Here is a 20,549-nt window from a genome sequence, read left to right on the forward strand (position 1 = left end):
CAAATAACTCATTTCTTTTTGCTCAATGACCAGATTAAAAAAAGCGCGTTGAAGTGACCCAAAAAAGTTCTCACAAACAGAAGCAATAAAGAGAGCTTGTGCTTCTGAAATTGGACCTGAACTCAGTCACACAAGCAACCACACTCTAACGTTAAGCCCACGCTCTCCTCCGGTGGACATGCAGACTGCAAGAGGGGGGAAAACAGAGAGCATGAGCAAGAGTGAGAGAGCAAGACCAAGCATGAACAAGCGAGAGAGCTGAAGGAGGGGAAAGGCAAGACAGACACTTCCAGTAAGCTTCCTGCACCTGCGTGAGGCTGGGACTCCCAACAGGTACAAAACTCAGTGGAGCTGAAGGCTCCTGAGAGACGGCAGTTCAAGGCTTTGATGCACACCACTCCAAATACACCCACAAAACATTTTTACCCCCCTGAAAGACTGATGACTTGTGGTCTGTTTGATTAGGGAATGTTTCTCAGTGATACAGCTGAGCTTCCCTCAGGGAATTTTAACCCAAGTCATTCTCTAGGTGTTTCTTCCAGTCAATTCACTTTTGGACATGCCCACCAACACCAACTTCCCTTAAGCAGGTTTACCAAATTAATTCCTTAATTCTTTTTTATTACAAGCACAACCATTCTATAAACATCAGGAAAGTCGGTTTTAAAGTTTCCTAAACAAACTATTTAACATTTACAAAACATTTTTGTTTCTTCCTTTCATCTGTCAAACAAATGTGAACCATTAAGCAAATCACACCTAAACACAATCTTTTTGGTTCTGTCCCATGGCACTGTTAAACAACTAAACTACATCTAGTCCCAACCCCAACTGTCGCTGTTACAGGCTTTTCAAATGTTAGGTATTTGCTTTAAATTTCTTGATCTGATTTTGAAGAGGTTACTGGAACACTGTATACCAGTACATTTTGCTCGTAAAAAAAAACATGCTGCAGTGTACAAATACTGGCAGGGACCAGCCTCTGTCCTAGGCTGACATGACCAGCACAGGCTCTCAGATATGCAGGTTACAAGTTTCAAGGAAAGAATCTCAGTGTGGATGAACTCCACAGTTCAGAGTCTAGATCAACTATTCAGACATAAGGTTGCTCTAATTTGGAAAGGGAATTTGTAGATCATATATTTATGTTTAATTTCCAATTTATAATGCAAAGTTGCTTACTTGCTTAAAAAAACCAAAAATCTAATTTGCTGCTGTTCCCTAATCATAAATAGTTAAAATTATGCAGGCTAACCCTATGTTGCCTGCAGCTAGTAACTTATTTGAAAATTGCACTTTTAATTGTTCATTTAGACAGTCACACATTTCTGAGGACACACTAACCTGCATGAACTTTTTAACAAGTACTATTTTGCTATCCTGGGTTCATAAAGTTTTGGGTTGGAGATGAGAAAGAACTGATCTTTTCTTCCTCCTTCTGTTACATTGCAAAATATATACAACATTCTCTTCTTTTTCCAAGATCCTTTTGGAGACTCTTGCTCCCTTGTTCCTGATGAAGGAAGACTATGGAACAAAGTGGTCATTATCCATTTTATACAATGACACTCTCAAATCCTTTATCATTGGGGTAATACTGATTTCCCTCTTGGCTTCAAAGATTGCTCAACCACAAAAGAAAAAGAAAGGAAAGAAAAAGAAAAATCCTATTGCACAAGCTTCAGTCTCTATCTGGTGGCCAGACAGCAACACTGCAACCTCAGATCTTCCTGAAGATAGAACACAAATCAAAAGACACACTTGTATTTCAAGACTGAGAGACAAGAAATTACTTTCATTAGAATTACGTATGTCAGTAAGTACCCATCACATTCTGACTGGTCCACACTTACGGTTCAATAGGTACAGTACAGCTACCTGCGACGGTACCATGATGAAAATTACAAGTAAGAAACTAAAATTTTATTTTCTTATCTATTAACTAAGCACACATGACATAGTGCTGAGACGATACATATAGCTCGTCTAAACAAAGAAGAATCTAATAAACACAAAAAAAGGCAACCAAGAGCCCCACCTGTGTGTATACAACACATTTGAGACAAAACATGTTTTAAGGAAACTATGACTTTTAACTCAGGTATGTTATTTTAACTAGTGTAGTCTTTGAGGTTTAATGAATGATGGAACAGACAGCATATTTCTCTCTTGGGACATATGCTTTGTTATCCAAAAAACAGATGGCACTGTTCCTTACTAAATGGATTTTATTTTGATTACGGGAAATTCTGAGCAGATATATATATTCTGTCAATGGAATGCTTTAATTCAGATTTTTTTTTTTAAAAAAAGCAAAATCCATCACCACCCACATTCATTAAAAAAAAGGAAAAAAGACAAAAACTGCTTGCGTATATTACACGTTCCATTTTACAAACAGAATAAATAATGAAGATTTTATATTATAAGAGTAACTTTTAGCAAGAATTCCAATTGTAAGGACCTACTTAATAGACTCCCATAGTAAAGAACTGAATGGACCAGTATCATCTCCTACACCACTTGCTGTTCAAAACCCTTCTTGGATCACAACAATATAAGATATGCAGTCAATGCTAATCCCATAGTGGGCAGCTACATAATAGATGGTGTCTCCAGAGGGTCAATAAAACAGATGTTTAATTGCTATAACCACAAGCCACAGTAACACTTCCTCATCATATACAGCAAACCACACTTTTAGAAAAATGACCAAAGAGAAAAAAGCGTATGTGCCAGAAAACGAAAGAAGAGAAATCCAAGACTACTCTTCAAACTGACTGTACTCGGAGCCAGAACTGTATGCAGGTAGGGACAGAATTTCAGGCCAATTTATTCACTGATTTGTGTTCTGTGAGTATTTCCCTACTATTCTGGCCTCCTTCCCCAAATAAATAAGATTGCTGAATAAAAGCAATAGCAAGAAACAGGTATGCTTAAAGTTAAATAAATAAATAAATAAAACAAGGAGAGAAGGGTCATCTGCCAAGATTTTATCCTGCCTGATTCAGCTCAACCATTTAAAAAAAAAAAAAAAAAAGCAGTGGCGAGCATGGGGAGAAAGGGAATGAAAAACCCTACTCAAATTCTTGTTGCCAGAGCATAAACATATTTTTTTAAAAAATGTCCCAGACGTGAGAGAAATGCTTTCACTGAAATGAATTGCACGCTCACCTTCATGACAGAGTCTGGTGAAGTCTGACCATCACTAACAATAATGTCGCTGATTAGGGAGCTGAAGTAACTGAACTAAGGATTTGCTACTACCTGCTAGAACACATTAACTTTGCAATGATCCAATTGCCACCAGTGAAATCTCTGGCCAACATCTGGTGAATAAAACCTAGAACTTTGCATGTGATAAGTGATCTTAGATACATATGGAGAGAAAGATGTTTAGCAGTCAGCCTGACCTTTGAATTCCAGGTGCTCCGTGAAAGCTAAACTGTTGGAATTTGTTACCAAAACCTGCTCGGGAATCTCACCTCAACTTCTTTATCAGGTAAATCAATTTTTTTGATCTTTTGTACTTAACTGAAAGAAGTTCCAGGCAATCTGAGCATCCATGATGAAGATAAACATTAGCGCAACACAAAAGAAATGCTTGTTTGAAGTTGTGAAAATTTTGAAGCTCTTATCTTATATTCACATCAGGCTATGTTGAACTCCCAAGATGTAACCAGATGAAACTGGACAAAGAAATATTACTGTTTGTTACTGCTAAAGGAGAAAGGTCCCACATATCCCATCTTATTTATTCATTACAGGCCACACACTCTTACTGCTTTTCTGAAGCTGGCTCTGGCACTTGTCAGAGAGGTAAGACCACACAACCAAAAGCAGGACCCCAGCCAGCCAGCAGGCCCAGACTTCGTGAATCACAGACCTGAAGTAAACCTTTACTATCCATCCAGCAGTTTTTGGGAAACAAAAGCCTTAAGCCTAACTACCGAAGAAAAAAAATTAAAAAAGGACTGAGTTGGAAGTTTTTAACTGTAATTTAAAACCTCATAAATAAATGAAAAACAAAGCAATCTGCCTGGCTTTGAAGTATCTTCCTGTTATTTGTTCCTTGCCAATGACGAGATGAGTGAGTTTTGGCCACCATAGCCATAAAGCAATAGGTGCAAGAGAAGATTACATAAATAATACCTTAAGGGTAACATATAACATAAATACACATAATTTATATAACTTTAATATAAATTGTCATTACTGTTTCCTAACCTTTAATCTGCAACTGCAAAGGATTGATAAACTACCAGAATATGGTCTGCAAGCCATTAGAAATCAAAAAACAAGCAGGACAGAGCACGAATAAAAACAAGAAATTAACATTCAAGGCCTAGCTTCCCAATTATTTGGTTATGAATGAAAATCATTACAGGAACTCGAACAAGACAATACTCCTCAAAAAAAGGAGTCAGTCCTCAATAAAAAGACACAAAAATAACCTGAAAAAAAACATAATAAGGCAGATCATCTTTGCTATTTATCAAAACGACATCACTTACAGACAATGCTGCTGTTATACATGCTAAAGCTTAACAGCTACTTTCAGCAAGTGACAAGCAGTGTCCTTATGCATCCTGCTGCAGCTTGCAGAAATTTACTTACTACCTATCACTTCTAGAAAATTTCAGCATCCCACAAGCCAAGACTTCATCCTGGGCTTTATTTTCAAGCAAGTCGATTTTGTCTGGATTTGGACAAAACACTCTGTTTATGAAGTTTGGCAAGCGTGGCAATCAAGGAAGCACCCTTTCTAACATTTGTATTCTCGCGCCCGCCGATGAAGGACGGTCTCGCAGCGATGCTAACCTGCCCTGCACAGCATCCAGCAGACGCGCAGCTGGCACGGAGCAGCGCAGGGGCCGCAGGGACCGCTCCGGCGCGGCTGGCGGTGCAGTGCGGCGCCGCGGCCGGCAGGGGGGGCTGGAGCCCGGGGAAGGGCCCGCCCGGCGGTCCCGCCGCCTTCAGCCAGCCGGCTACCGAACCGGCGAGGTAACGGGGCGCTCGGGAGCAACGCGGCTGGCAGCTCGCTGCTCGTTAACTCTTGGACGCCCGCACCCAGACGGGAGACTTCTAGGCTGCTGAAAGCGGTAGCACCGAAGCTGACCCAGTGGTCCAGGCTGCTGGATGACTACTGCTGCGTTAGGAGATTCTGGGAAACTGAAGCTCGGAGACAGAGAACAGAATAGAATCATTAAGGTTGGAAAAGACCTCTAAGATCATCAAGTCCAACCGTCAACCCAAAACCACCATGCCTATTAAACCATGTCCTGAAGCGCCATGTCTACATGTTTTTTTGAACACCTCCAGGGATGGGGACTCCACCGCTGCCCTGGGCAGCCTGTTCCAATGCCTGACCGCTCTTTCAGTAAAGAAATGTTTCCTAACACCCAATCTAAACCTCCCCTGACACAATCTAACTTCTCGTCTGTTTGGATGCAAGACATGGCATTAGAAGGATGTACCATTTAAGAACTACGCTTCCTTTACCTGCCAAAAGTCACCTTTTTCTTTCTCCTATTTTTTACAGCTATTAGATCAAACTATCAAGCCTTCTACAACAGGCATTCAGCCCATCCTTTTTGCTGCCCAGGTTAAAAACTTGGGCATACGTACTTGAAAACACAGTAGTATGTCTTGACCATACGTACTTGACCATACGTACTTGAAAACACAGTAGTATGTCACCTTACACGACTGAAGAGAGTTTGCCATTACTGAAAGGTTAGTCTGGTGTTACAAGCTTTAGTAACAGACAAAGCACGTAACAACAGAAAGAACTAGTGGTGGGATTCCAACAGAGGAATGAACCAGCCACACAACGACGGTTCAGAAAAATATCTCTGCAAGAGTTTTTCAGAATTGACATATACAGGACAAAACTACTTTTATCAAGGACAGAGAGAAACAAGTTACAGCATCTTCAAGGCAATACCTTGAATAAAAGTATTCCTGTAGAAATGTCATAAAGCAAGAATCTGTAAGATGTATATATCATTTCGACAGGAAAACCTAGATGGCATGCAGATCACACCTGGAGTGAAAGGCAAGATGGTAGTCCACAGCAACGGAGAAACGTAAGACAGCCCAAAGCCTTCAACAATAGAGGGTCATGGCTTTTATGAAAAGAAAAATGAGTAACATTTGTGTTTTAATCAAGATTAACTAGAGCTGGCAAACGGACTATTGAAAGAGCAAGAAAACTTTTTGTGCAGAGAGACAAGGTCTAGAGCAGATGAACTGACTCATTAGCATGAAGAAGTTAGCTGGATTTGGTTTTGCTGATAAGGTTAACCGAAGTGCAAAGAGCCACTGAGACTCCCCAACAGAGGCTTATACAGAACTTCTATATCAACTTGGAATCTGATGAGAAGAACTCTTTATAGACTTGTTGATGGGAGAAGCACAAGAACTCAAAGGAGGAAAAAGTCACAAAAGGCAAAGTCAGAAGACCAAAAAGTGGCCCACCATCTAAGTCGAGGGTGCTGAAAGCAGCTCACAATTAATAAAGGAGTAACAATTCTGAGCTGCTTGAAGACTATAAAGACTTCAACAATGCCATCAGAGTAAAATAGGAAGACAGAAGCTACAATGTAGAAAAAACAAGATGGAACTGGAAAAATAAAAACATTGATTCTACAAAATAGTGTTAGTGGTGCAAAGACAGTCAATTGCCATTATCAAGGTGGCCAGCTGATTATTTCTTCATACGGATAACTTCCGAGAGCCAACCACAGCTATTTCCCTACATTTACCTCCTCCGCTCTGTGGGCTGCATTCTTTGGTGGACAATTCTTGGCTATTCTCTGAAAACTATTCTTCATTTTTCTACTATTCAGTTACCATTTTAAAGCCATTGTGACCAAAAACAGCAGCGGATGGTGATACATCCTACATTTCCTCGACTCTGCTTTTTGGTTTGAAAACACAAACAACTAAACACCAATGTACACCACAGCTCACAAATGTGATGCCAGATTGTAACGCTTGGGTAAATACATTGAAAGGTTAAAGGAACACAGCAACTTTTCTTAATTGGCAGACTGATTCACCAGCCTCATTGCGGAGGTTTGGGGGTACCTTTAATCTAAGAAAAGTCACTTAAAATACCTTTGCAGATTTCTCGAGCTAAATACTGTTACATACAAGCAGATTTACTCTTCCTACTGTGTGGCTCTCATGAAAGTAATAACATCCTTTGCCACGTCCATCCACCTTGCCAGTCTTCACAGAGCCCTAGTCATTACAGATCTCTAAATCCTACTATCAAGTATCCTGGCACTTAGTTTGACCATTCTCATCCTCTCTGATCTTTCTCTCTTTCTGCGTAAGTGCCTTCCTACAGAGCAGTACCAACAGAGCATCTCTTGCTGGTACTGTAGATTTTTCTACTGATGCCACCTCGAACACACAACAGATCTGAATCTTGTAGCACCAGCAGCAGACTTCACTCTTGATCTTCTTTAAGTGGAACATGCCTCATCAGCCTGCACCAAATTTTGAAGCTCTGACTTACAGACTTACGGATTTTAACCTTTGGAACCCATCTGCATTCACATCTCCACAACTGGGCTGCACCATTTTTAAGAAAGCAACAGAATTTGTACAGGGCAATACAAGCTCTCGTGTCTAGCAAACTGGCACTACTAGTGAGGAAGCTACTTCAGTAGTTCTAGCAACTCAAAAGCAGTAAGGAAGAAACATTGATCTTGACAGTTCACAAGCATCCATAACCATCATAATCCCCATGTTAATTTTCTCTGCTTGCAATACTAAGTAGTAAATTAGCAGTAGTAAAACCCTAATGATAGCAGAGCCCTAGACTTTGCGTTTTTCCAAAAAGCATCTTTCTTAAAAAAAAAATGTCTTTTGTGCAAACCTCTCTATTCCAAACACACTAACCAGTGACTCTGCATTAAAATACTGTTCATTAGAACAAGTAATAATGCAATCACATTCTAACATCAAACATCCACTAAAAAAAAAAAATATGTACCAGATGTTTAAAAGCAACTTCCAGAAAGTTATTCGTCCACCCGTCCTTGAAGAGCCAGGAGTTAATTAGTTAAAGAAAACAAAACAAAACAAACTACACAAAAACACATGCCCTGATCCTGTAATTTATGGGTGTATAATATATTTAGAGAGAGACTTATTACGTCTAAAATGACTATTTTTGTTACCACTTACCTGGTTTGTTAACGTTAGAGGTTGCTGAATCTGGTCAGCATATGATAAGGCAGAAACCTGCTGGTCATTTATGTTCTGCTGCCGACGATCACTGTACTGCTGATGCGAATGGGACATCTGTCCAGCCATCTGAAGGCCAGCAGCATGGAATGAAAACGATGGTGCAAGCCGAACAGATGAAGGTTTGCATGCTGAAGTCTCTCCTCCTGCAAAGACAATGTGAGTTTTTAATGCAGTTAATGGCTTGAAAATATTTACTTCAATTAGCCTCCGTCTCCTAGCTTACGAAGCTTATAAATACCAATAGTTTCACCACTTAAACATACACAAGAGTTTTCACATACAATGAACCCAGAAATCACCCTCATTTAAAGATTACCTAGCTGAAGTGCTTCTTCCCACTTCATTGTAACAAATTATTTATTAATCACTTATTCCTGTCTATCCTTAACATCCCTTTTTGATCATCTTCACCTAGGTATCATAACTCAATTAGAATTTAACATGGTTTATTTTCAAAGATATGAATTTCATGTATGGATTCCAGGAAAGCCAGAAAACCAAACAAGTTCAGCCTTTCAAGGTTGCTCACAGCAATTTTCTGGATTGCCTGTACCAAAAGAAAAGAAAAGCCAGCGCTCAGCCTCAGCAGCTCATCTTCCCTGGCCTCAATCTTTATGCCTTCCTACAAACTGCTTAGCTCACTAGCCTACGTTTTTAACTTCCACCCTTCTTCCAACACACACTGTACTTTCAGCTTCCTGATTCCTACTGCTGAGTTTCATCAAGCTACAGGTAGCAAGCACTGTAATTTGAATTAATCCCTTTCCGGAAAGGTGAAATCAGACTGCAAGAAGCAACTGCAAAGCAACTCCAAAGTAAAGACAAACAAAACACTTGATGTCAAGTTGCAGGAGAATGGCAAACCGCATGGCCAAAGTACTAGATTCCATAACATCCTGAAAAATGCCAAACTCCACAGGCACAGAATCTGCCTCTAACTGGGACAGATCCCATATCTCTCAGCTTTTCTTTCAGACACCCATCAGATGGCATCTAATTGGTTCACAGTCTACTTGTATCTTCACTGTCCTCTAACAGCGGAGGACAGACTAAAGTACAATTTGGTTTTCCTTGTTTGCTAATGAAAGTTTATCACATTCCACATTTAACATCTATCCTTTTGCTTTTTGCTGACTATGGCAGAAGGGGGAAACTCTCTAAGGGGATGCCCTGTTGACACAACATGAAGAGACAGAGCAGGATGGGACAAGCAGCCAGGCACACTGACGCCAACACATTGACACTGAAGGTATATGTGTGGAATCAGAAGCTGAAATCTGAACACACAATTAATGGTAAAGATTAAATTTAGAAGCAAGATGCGAATTAATAAAGCACCTTAACCAGCAAGGGAAATCCCCATTTCCTTTACAATCAAAACCTTCCAAGAAAATCTAATCAATCAGTAGAAAACAGTAGATGAACACCGACCATCAATTTGACTGTCTTAAAAATAACCGACTGCTCAATTCGCCACCTATTCTAAGTTAAGAAAAAATAAAATATTGAAAATGATACTGTGTCATTGACTCAGCACCTACCAGGGCAGTAGAACCATATGGGATGAAATCAAACACCAATTATGATTAAGATCAATTTAGAAAAATACATTCAATAAAAACAGTCAAAATGCTATTCAAACAGCTATAAATAAGAAAGCTAAATATAGTATAATCACTATTACTTTAAAAGGGGTGAAGTAAAATTGTACAGCGAAATACCCACTCATAGACCACTGGTATTTTTGTCCAATGTTGCAATTCAGTACTACTAAAAGACTAACAGAACAAAATGCTCCAGAAAATGAACTAGTTGCCCACAAGCACCCACATATTTTCACGATGTTTCATTAAATCTTCAAACATTTTACTTGAAAAAACAAACCACTAAACAAAAACATAACAAAGCAAACAAACAAAAAACAACCTTCAGAAATAACTATGCTATAACAAAACTCTTTTTTTTTGTGTACATTATGATTCCTCTGGTAACACTATGAAATATCAAGATGACCTTACAAATGGAAACAAAATAAAGAAACTCCTGACCTAAAAGCATTATAAGCTAAGTCAACATTGCAGAGAAAATGACTCTATGTCTTTTGTAAAATGTCCATTAAAAGCTATTTTGTGTTTTTAACACAAATAAAGATCCTAATAAGCTCTGAAAGCAAAACTGTACTCCAACATTTAAAGATACAGTGAAAATATTAGTTAAGTATCTGAGTGTAAACTTTTTAAAACACTTGCATCTTTTTCTGTTTTCATTCCAATTAACATTTTAGGTTCACCTATGAATTGGGCAACAGATTGTTGCCTTTTTTAAATTTAAAATTATGTATTATGAACTTCACAAGTTTGCATTTAAATACAGGGGGGAAATATATGCAAAGATTCTAATGCATCAGCTGATCTCTGTCAAAGATACGGTTTCTTTATATATTAATGCACCTGTAACTTAGATCATGCAAAAGCTATATAATTTGTTCCTCACTACTGTATTTTCTTAATATCTAAACTCCATTTTTACTAGAGAATCAGAGTTAATCTTCCTTCTATACAAACTGGTAAATTTAGTGTACATTTACTTTTCAAGATACATTGAACACTTCTGTAAGAATAGGTGAACACGTCAGACATTATTTGGTATATCTACTTTCTGCTCTTTTAATTTCTGCTTATTTTCTGCTTAACCTGAAAAAGAACCAAACTCATTTAGCAACATCATGATGACGGAATTAAAAGTCAGAACACTATTTAAGGCAGATAGTCAAAAAATGCCATTAATTCTGAACTGTAGAGAACATTACTTTAAAAGTTTTATTTCTTGTATTTTTTTACCACAGGCCACAGTTTCCCAATAGCATACTAGATATCTAGCAAATTTGATAACTTCAGAAAAACAAAAATAATAATTCTGCACTTGCATGTATCCCTAAAAAAGCAGAAAGCTCACATACATACACAAAAAAACCCCGGTAGCATGGAGTTCTCATTTCCAATTTGACTTCACAGTATCTTCTGACACTCACTCAAAAGATCACAACAAATCTGAGGATAAACTGAGTAACACACTCCCCACACATTTCTTTAAAAAAAAAAAAAAACAAACCAGCAAAAAAGTAGAAAAGTATTAGAATTATAATTAGCCTACAAAAGAACAGTTGTAATACTGATGTTTCACTTCAGCTTTAAACTTCAGAAGCTTGCATGTCCTTTCTCTCCTCAGTCCACCAGCAGGACAATGAGGCTGTAGCTTTCCTGGTCTTCCAAACTGATGACGGTCAGTTGGACCAACTCAGTTTTCAACAGTAACACCCAAGAAAAGAGAGCTTCATAATTTATTACAAGGTGACTGGAATGCAGAATCACAAATAAAGTTTCTCTGAGAATGAGTTTGACAATAACTTGTTTTATTTTATTCATCCAATTTAATTTTTTTTTTTTTTTTTTTTTTTTTTTAAGATTCAGCATTTGTGACTAACAAGCATTTATCTATCTGCTCGGACGTAAGTCATACAGAACCTACCATGCCAACATACATGGATAAAAATTGTATGCAGTAAGAAACTTTTTATAAAAATCATTGTTCTTTGGTAGAAACATAAACCGATTTCACAGAGCAGCACTGAATCTCAGAAAAGGGGATATTTATTAGAGACAAGAGTCTGACTAGCATCTCATGGCCCGAAGTCTGTTACAAGTAGCTGGATGGAAATTGGCTAGCTCACACAGCATGTTCTTACACCAAACAGAAAGGCATTTTAATAGTCTCTGTGAACATGGTGGTATCAACCCTTAACCATGCTAGCAATAAGCAAGAACTACCTGGGTCAGAAGTTTAAGAACTGTAACTACAGCCTCTAAAAGATCAGTAGTCAAGTGATTTTCATCTTTACGATTTCTTACTGCCACTGAAACGGACGCACACAAGTTCACAGGCTTCTCCTGCTGAAAGCAGTCTTAGATATCAACAAAACCAAGTAATGTTCAGGCTGTGGTCCCTGATGAAATACCTGCCCTTGCCACATTTCAAACTTTGTTCCATGATACCTGCAATCCCTGTCCCAATACAACTAATCCCAAGAAAATACTCCTAACCTACTATTATGAGCCAAGAAACACCTAATGACATGTTAGGAAGAAACGAGGGGAGAAAGAAGAATTGGCTAGCATAGCAATCTTGACCTTCTTTAGTTTCAGGTTGAGAAGCCAGTCAGCTATAGAAATGCGAGGTTCACAAAACCCCTGGTGGCTCAAGTTCATTTGGAGAGCTCTAGACATTCAAAAAAGCAAGTGATCTACTGACCACCACAGGAATACTAAAATCCACAGGAGCTCGTTACCATGTCACATCCGTAACTTCTACAGGATAGAAATATCTAAGGAACAAGGTCTAGCCAATCATGAATCTTCCTTTCTAACCACCTTAAGTTCAAATGATCACATGTTGTGAAGCACCTTTGGAAGGAAACAAAATGACAGAAAACAAAAAGTATGTCAAGAACTCTACGCGTGAAGAACACTAAGGGAAGAAGTAACAGATTGGGAGTGGGTAGAATTATCTTACGAATGGGCTTTACCTAATGTGTTGAAGGAATAGCATAAAAATGTACAGCTTTATGTATGTTCACAGTTAATTTTTTACAGTTTACCACAACCATTTATTTTCCTGTGATGAGATTAAATCAGAACTTGTCATAAAGAAGGTCCAGCTACAAAAGGCCTCCTTTATTTCAGCCTTGAGAGAGTATGTCCCTTTTTCTCCTACAGTGATGAATGCAACAGCTCTTTTGGAGTGAAGCTGTTCAGAACACTCTACTTCATTAGTGACATTCCATACAACATAATATAAGCAAAATATAAATGATAACAATAAGTAACTTCTTGACTTTTGTAAATTTACTGTCTCTGGAAAGTAACAAGTGAGGAAGAAGTGAGCATTAATAAAATGCTACACTATTGTACTAGCAAACCATTGTAGCTATAACCAAAGAAAATGTTTAAAAGGGGACCAATAGCATAAATGTGACGATAGAGAAAACTTAAATTATAACCTCAAAAGAGGTTTGTAACTCGGAACTATCTAAAAATACAGACACTGCAAAATTGGATTGCGCTATCATATGGAAGAAGGTAGGTTTTATTTCTTTAAAGCATCATCTTAACACAATGGAAGAGCATAAGCTCAAGAATACATTTCTTTATTTTGGGAGGATGGGAAATATCTCTCTCCTTCAAAACAGGTTTGTTTTAAATGACTCTTCCAAAGAAATTAGTAACTCAAAGCAGAAAATACTTGAAATGGTAGTTATTAAACAGTCTATAAATGAACTACAGTTGGTTAAATATAGGATTTTTTTTGCTACAATTTTGCATAGATTTTTAAAAACTCAATGCAGTTTCAAAATTCAATTTCCTACTTCATGCATTTTAGATTCTGTAATTCCCATTTTGACATCAGTCTACATAACTCATTTAAACATTACCTCCTCCCAAAAAAAGCATCACAAGGTAACCAAATGGTGCAATGCATTGCTGGCCTTTTCCTTTCAACATAAAGCAAGGCACAAATACTCACTGATTGACTGTAAAGAGTTTCAGCTGACAGTGCGCAACCCCAAGAGTAGATCACTGCTTCTGAAAAAATTTGTGGTTTGTGGTCATTCAGTTTTGGTATCTAAGAATATGAAAATTTCAATTAAGTTTTCCCTACAGCTGGGTCATTGTAAAGTCTATTCTCTGGACAAGCCTGACCGGTGTCTAATAAAATTGGAAGCCATGCTACAGCCTTTCCCACAGTCACTGACTGAGCACTGCCACAGCTTGCCCAGAGAAGCTGTGGATAACATGTCCTGGGAGACTGTCAAAATCCAGCTGGGCAGACTCCTGGGCAACCTGCTCTAGGTGGCCCTGCTTGAGCAGAGGAGGCTGGACCAGGTGACTGGATTCCAGAGTTCCTTTCCAGCCTCCACGGTTCTGTGCCACAAATGCCGGCACAAAGTAAGTGACAGGATTTCCCTCTCTGAATCAAAGAGTCATTAGCTCAGCCTCTCTGTCACGTGGGACTGCATCTGAAAATCCCCGTAGCAATTAGTTTCTTTTCATTTCTGTCACCCGACTCATTAAATACACACTCTGCTTCTCAATGTATGTATGTCTCTCTTTGTCTCTCTGTCACAGTTCTACTAAAGTACTCTATTTATGTATACTCATAGTGAAGGACAAAAAAGGAGACAAACTTAGCCATTAAAATCATTAGAACATTAAAAGAAATGACATCTCCTTAATATTTCTTCATACCTACTTACCTCACAATCAAAAATTAAAACCAAAAAAGGACCATTGTAACACTTCTGACCCTTTGAGTTATACACGCTTGTCTTCAAGACTGACAAAAGCATCTTCCAGCACAGCAGCTGATCTTGATTTCATGACACCAGGAGACAAGAGTTCTCTCCTTGATAACACAATCTCTGCAAATGCCTTAAAACTACTTCACTGTCTATTGACTGTTGTGCAAGACGAAGCAGGTAAAAGCAGTGAAAGTCACATCAGCATTCTATTTCATACTTTCAAAAGTTCAAATGTAGCCCTTCCCCATGTTTGAAAACTTACCACTAGCCTGCTATCTGGGTAACTTATTTCCTTTAAAATTATCACAGCTTCTTAGCCCCTTCTGTACCCAAGTCCTCTGCATCTGGCTTCCAGGCAGTGATTATTACTTCCGCAGAATGCTTTGGCTGTTTCCTAACAACATCACTGTCCCCATATTCCCACCTCTTTGTTCAACCAACTCAGCTCAAAGAAGAGGCAGAATTTCTTACCGGATCCATAAATTAAAAACCAGTAAAGTATGGCACAATAGCATTTGACTGGCAGAAATAATGTAGAACTAAATTGGAATCGGTGGCAATATTCCTTGGGGATTTATCCTGGACTGTGAGGTCATCTCATTTTGAAGTATAAGACTTCCTCCCACGCACAACTCATCCTCAATTCTCTAGGCATTGCTCGTACTTCTCTTCGTGTTCTTCAACATTTTCCCTATAAAGATCATTGCTTTGACCCTAAATGTTCTGAGTTTCCTTTCACCTCCTCTCCCTCCTGCCCCATCCTCCCTTTTCCTATCCTGTCTCTGCTATCTACTATTCGGGTCATTCAGTAACGTGCAGAGGTAAACCACCTCAGTGATACGTTCACAGATGAATGAGAATCTGCCAGAAAACACGACCAGAGAATAAAATGTGTGAACTGTATCATTCACCACAATGGGTATTCTCGTCTCCACAGTGAGTTCAAGAGTTCGTGGGCCTACACCACAGACCAAGTATGGTAGTTTGTCGTACCACATACGACTGCTTCATACTTCAAATCTTTTAATTTCCAATCCCTGCTATGCAACCACAGATGAAGGTATCCACCTTCTTGTTATTTTTTTCCTGTATTCATATTGCTGAATGTGAAAACAGCCAAATGTCTCCTCAAAGAAAATCCTGTATTAGTTACGGAACTTTACAGCCCTCTTCCCTCACACAAGATCCACTTTTTTAACACACTGAATTGTTTTGCAGAATCACAGAATGGTAGGGGTTGGAAGGGACCTCTGTGGGTCATCTAGTCCAACCCTCCTGCCGAAGCAGGGTCGCCTACAGCAGGCTGCACAGGACCTTGTCCAGGCGGGTCTTGAATATCTCCAGAGAAGGAGAATCCACAACCTCCCTGGGCAGCCTGTTCCAGGGCTCCGTCACCCTCAGAGGGCAGAAGTTCTTCCTCATGTTCAGACGGAACTTCCTCTGCTTCAGTTTGTGCCCATTGCCCCTTGTCCTGTCGCTGGGCACTACTGAAAAGAGCTTGGCCCCATCCTCCTGACACCCACCCTTCAGCTATTTATAAGCATTTATTAGGTCCCCTCGCAGCCTTCTCTTCTTCAGGCTGAACAAGCCCAGCTCCCTCAGCCTCTCCTCGTAGAGGAGATGCTCCAGTCCCCTCATCATCCTTGTAGCCCTCCGCTGGACTCTCTCCAGTAGCTCTTCATCTTTCTTGAACTGGGGAGCCCAGAACTGGACACAGTACTCCAGATGAGGCCTCACTAGTTCTGGTCAACCTTGTTTTTCAAAATCCATGCTTGGAAAAGTTCTCAGTACCAATGATCACTATGATAGCTCAGCTATTACACTGAGTATACCTCTAAGAAATGAGCCTGGAAAAGTGAGAAGGCTGATCTCTGTATTGCTTTGATACCGAACCACCTCTGCACTGTATTAGCACATCCTAAAACAGACAGTGAGCAATTAGCAACAGAAACAAACACTTGTATCTTGAGAACTCTCTGTTCAAATAAACCCACATTTAAGACAAGTTAGACTTACCTGACTTCTGTCTAAGCATAATAAATGTCAAGCACTTGGGCTTTCAGAGTTTAGTGCAATAACCGAATTCCAACCTGAACTCTAAGTGAACTACTGCTCTACTGAAACACTGCTTTGCCTATTGTCCTCACGCACTGCATTTAAAATGACTGCATGAGAATGCAAAGGTACATGGACTTCACTCAGCTCGCTCTGGAATGAGGAAAGCTGAGAGAACCCAGGGAACAAAGGGAAATTACCTGCAGCAGCTACTGTAGAACAAATAACTCCTTTATAAATATCCCACACCAGTTCCTCCTCTGGAGGAACTATATTATTGTCGAGGAATTATACTATTAAGAATGGCTACTTCAGAAGCTATTCTACAATAACTATTCAGCCAACTTCCCTCTACAGAAATGCCAAACACTGCTTTCTCTCAAAGCAAAATTAAGCCCTAAACTTAGAAACAGCCGCCCTCCCAAGTCCTGTTCACTAGGCCAATACACCCAGCCCACAGAATCCTCCTGATTGTGATCCTTTCTCATGGACAGAGCTGAAGAGAAGACAAGGTGCTTAGGGGGTGACAAAATTACTTCTGGGTGCCATCTTTCCCAACAGCTTGCAGACCTTTGACATGACTTGCCTGTCACATGTTTGGTCATACGGCTGAGATGAAGCAAGAAACCTGGAGAAAAGACAGGCCAATAGTAGGCTTCATTAACTGTTCCGATGCTGTTGTGCCTGCCTTGGCTACCATCTTCCCTGGATGAGCTGCAGTAGGAGGTGGACTTTGGACAGGACTTGCATGCAGGTGCTTTATTGCTTTTGTGCCGTAAGGCCTGCACTCAGGGGACACTAGTTCACTGCAGAAATACGCTGGCTAAGACCTGTGACAGGGAGAGACTGTGGCATGTATCACTCCCTAGCCACTTCAAAAATCTGGTACCAGAAAGACAAAACGCCACTGCTCACTATAATCCTCCCACAACAGGAGAAGGAAACTTCTAAAACTCAAGAGCAACTTCTGATTTAATCCACTGGCAACACTATATAAACCTATATTTCATTAACATATAAATATTACTTTGAGTATACTCTGGAGAATCTTGGAACCAAGAAAATTCTGTGAAACTACTTTTTTTTATAAATGAAGCCCAAGACTGCCAAAATTCTCAGTGAAAACCTACAGGAAACACAAGTACTCAAACTTTCAAAGTCAAAATCTTAAGCTCTATGAGAAGTCTGCTTTCACATTTCTATTCTTGAGAAGCAGGCTGCCTAAGAGCAAGTCTGAAAAAAACCTACAACCCCACAAGTAAACAGTGAGAACTGAACCTATGTACAGGTCTTCACATAGACCAGAAGCCTCCACCTAGGCATACACTGGCCTGAAAAGAACATTAAAATTGAAGAGTACTCTGCACACAAGCTAGGAAACATCAGAATACTTCCACAATTTTAATTTAGTGCCTATATGTAAATAAGTTATGATACTATTTAGTTACATGAATACCCTATTTATTTTAAGGCACAGAATGGAAGTAGCGCTCACAGAATAGGTTGCTATACAATGGATCTTTTTATTTTCATTGTATTTAACATAATATCCCTTGACACTCCTCAGACTGTGCACCAAATAAAATTATTACTGTCTGCATATATATTCTATAGAGTAGTCATTGTTTTTGTATCTATGTAATTCACAACGAACAATTTCCTTCTGCAATATTCTTATGAGACTGGACTTAATATCCTATTCTTCAGAAAAAATGGGGAGACAGATCAAACACAAAAAGGTTCCATGATTTTGTATATAGAATTTGAAGACTTTATGAAGACAAGGAACATATACTAATAGGCAAATCTGCTTCACAGAGCTCCACAGAGGAGCAGCTTTACAGGTTAGGTTTCAAGAATTTGGGAAAAGTAAACCAAACGAGAGAAGTCTGAAACAAATGTTCATTTCTGCTTGCAAACAAAACCAAACAAGAAGAGGTACTTGATTCACATTGGACTAAGGACTGAAAAGCAACATAGTTCTTTCAAGCAAGGGGGCACTAACATGGGAAATAACTCATATATCAAACCAAAGATCCATTCAAATCAGTGTCTTGTCTCTGGAAGTGGCCAACAGCAGTCATCCTGGAAGGAAGACAAGAGGGCAAGCACACAACAGTAGCTGTCTGGCATATTCTCCTAGTCTCCACTCCAGGAACTACATGAAGCAGAGTCTTTGCGATTAACATGTATCTATACACATACATATCATGCATCCTTTTCTTCCATGGACTTTCTAAACCACTTTTTGCATTTCGGCTTTTAGCATCCAGAAGATCGCATGGCAAAAGACTCCACAGCTTACTCACAGGCGGCATTAAGCATCACCTTCCTTTGTTTGTTGTGAGCTTGCCTTTTTCATCCGATGGTCTCTGCTGAGTAGCAACAAAAATTAAGGCTGCTCTCCCACAAAGAGGCAATTCTACTGACATGAAGAAATGAATGGAGAAGCTTCACATCAGCAATTTTGTTTATTCTACCATTGGGTGGCTGATTTATATTTTTTGTAAGCTCCCTTTTGACGCAGTGCCTTCATGTGATCCTCCAAGAGAAGATATTCTCAACTGTGCAACTGCATACACGCCAACACATTTATTATGGAAGGTTTTATCTTTTTCTAACACACATTTAACATTCTTCAGAAGTTTTCCTACCACATTGTAACCCTGTCCAACTCTTTGTCATAAACCTGTTGCTTGACAAACACTGGTCAAATTCAACTCGTGTGGCTGATGACTCAGCCCAACATGGTATTTGTATTATGTCAAATGAGTAAGTAAAACTGAACAGCTGAGCAATCAATACTTAATTATTGAATATACAATAAACTGTATTTAAAGAAAAGGATTAACATTTGCTTTAAAACTGAAAAACCCCAACATTTTATTAAAATACTCAAAAGCATAAAAACATTCATTTTTCAGAGGACACCAATGCTGGTGAAAATGTGCTAAGGTTAGGGTTCTGACACTTTTTTTTTCTCTCCCCCTACGAAGTAAGAGGGAAAAACAGAGATGTGTTTTTATGATCACAGTGAAAGTTTGTAAGAGCTCTTAGAATAGAAACAAAGAATGAAATGTATTATTCCAAACAATGGTTTAAAAACAACTACTTAATTCCAATTATGTAAGTATATTTAATCTAGATGAAAGGCCCACACCTGTCCTTCAGTTCCCAGTGCAACCTGTGAAAAACACAAATACAAGCAGAAAACACTGTTTATACAGAAAGTTCTGTCAAATTCAGTAAGTAAAAAAACATAAAGGAGAAAATACTTTAAGTCATGGCAATCTTATAATACAAACAACAGAAATCTAGTGACATAAAGTTTAAATTCACATGATTTTATGAAAATCATTCCATTAAACATGCTATAAAAGAATCTCTACACTCACATTTCAGAAGGCTTCAAGCAACTCCACGTACACACAAATTCCATTTTATCTTATTTTTTGACTTCTAGAATGCACTAGAAATCATCAAGTTTCCATATTAAAAGGAAACTTTTGCTTTATTCAATAGCAGTTAGATTTACCTCTGCTGTCAGTTTTCTGAAGGGTCTACAAAACAGTCAAAAAACTAAAATTCCACCAAAATAAAAATCAGATTTAATCATAGGCTGCTTTTTAACAGTAAGCTTTGGTCTTCGTTATGAGCGCAACTTGAAAATGGCTACAGACTATCACTCATCTGAACTAACGTGCTACAATGTTTAGTTTAAAAAAACAAAACTTGTTCAGTCCTAAGAATAAGCATTGAATCATGAAAACACTGTCTGTTCTCTTGGTATTAAGGTACCAATTCAAATTTGTAAAAATTAGAAAAATAATACATGCACAGATGTTTTTCAAAAAACATTTCACAAAGTTGTCAT

General features: G+C 38.8%; 1 protein-coding gene across 5 annotated transcripts in view; it reads right to left on the reverse strand.

The window, feature by feature from the left end:
- The window catches only part of DYRK1A (dual specificity tyrosine phosphorylation regulated kinase 1A), a 95,594-nt gene that overhangs the window by 21,096 nt on the left and 53,949 nt on the right, over window positions 1-20,549 (reverse strand). For 4 of the 5 annotated variants that reach the window (XM_075432014.1, XM_075432008.1, XM_075432019.1 and 1 more), the window contains one exon: window positions 8,203-8,408. In XM_075432014.1, coding sequence (XP_075288129.1) covers window positions 8,203-8,408 — 206 coding nt within the window. Of the gene's footprint in view, window positions 1-1,344; window positions 3,497-8,202; window positions 8,409-20,549 lie in introns of those variants that run through there. The other variant, XM_075432028.1, reaches the window with a different exon arrangement.

The sequence above is a fragment of the Opisthocomus hoazin genome, chromosome 1 (genome assembly GCF_030867145.1).
Source record: "Opisthocomus hoazin isolate bOpiHoa1 chromosome 1, bOpiHoa1.hap1, whole genome shotgun sequence".
NCBI lineage: Eukaryota > Metazoa > Chordata > Aves > Opisthocomiformes > Opisthocomidae > Opisthocomus > Opisthocomus hoazin.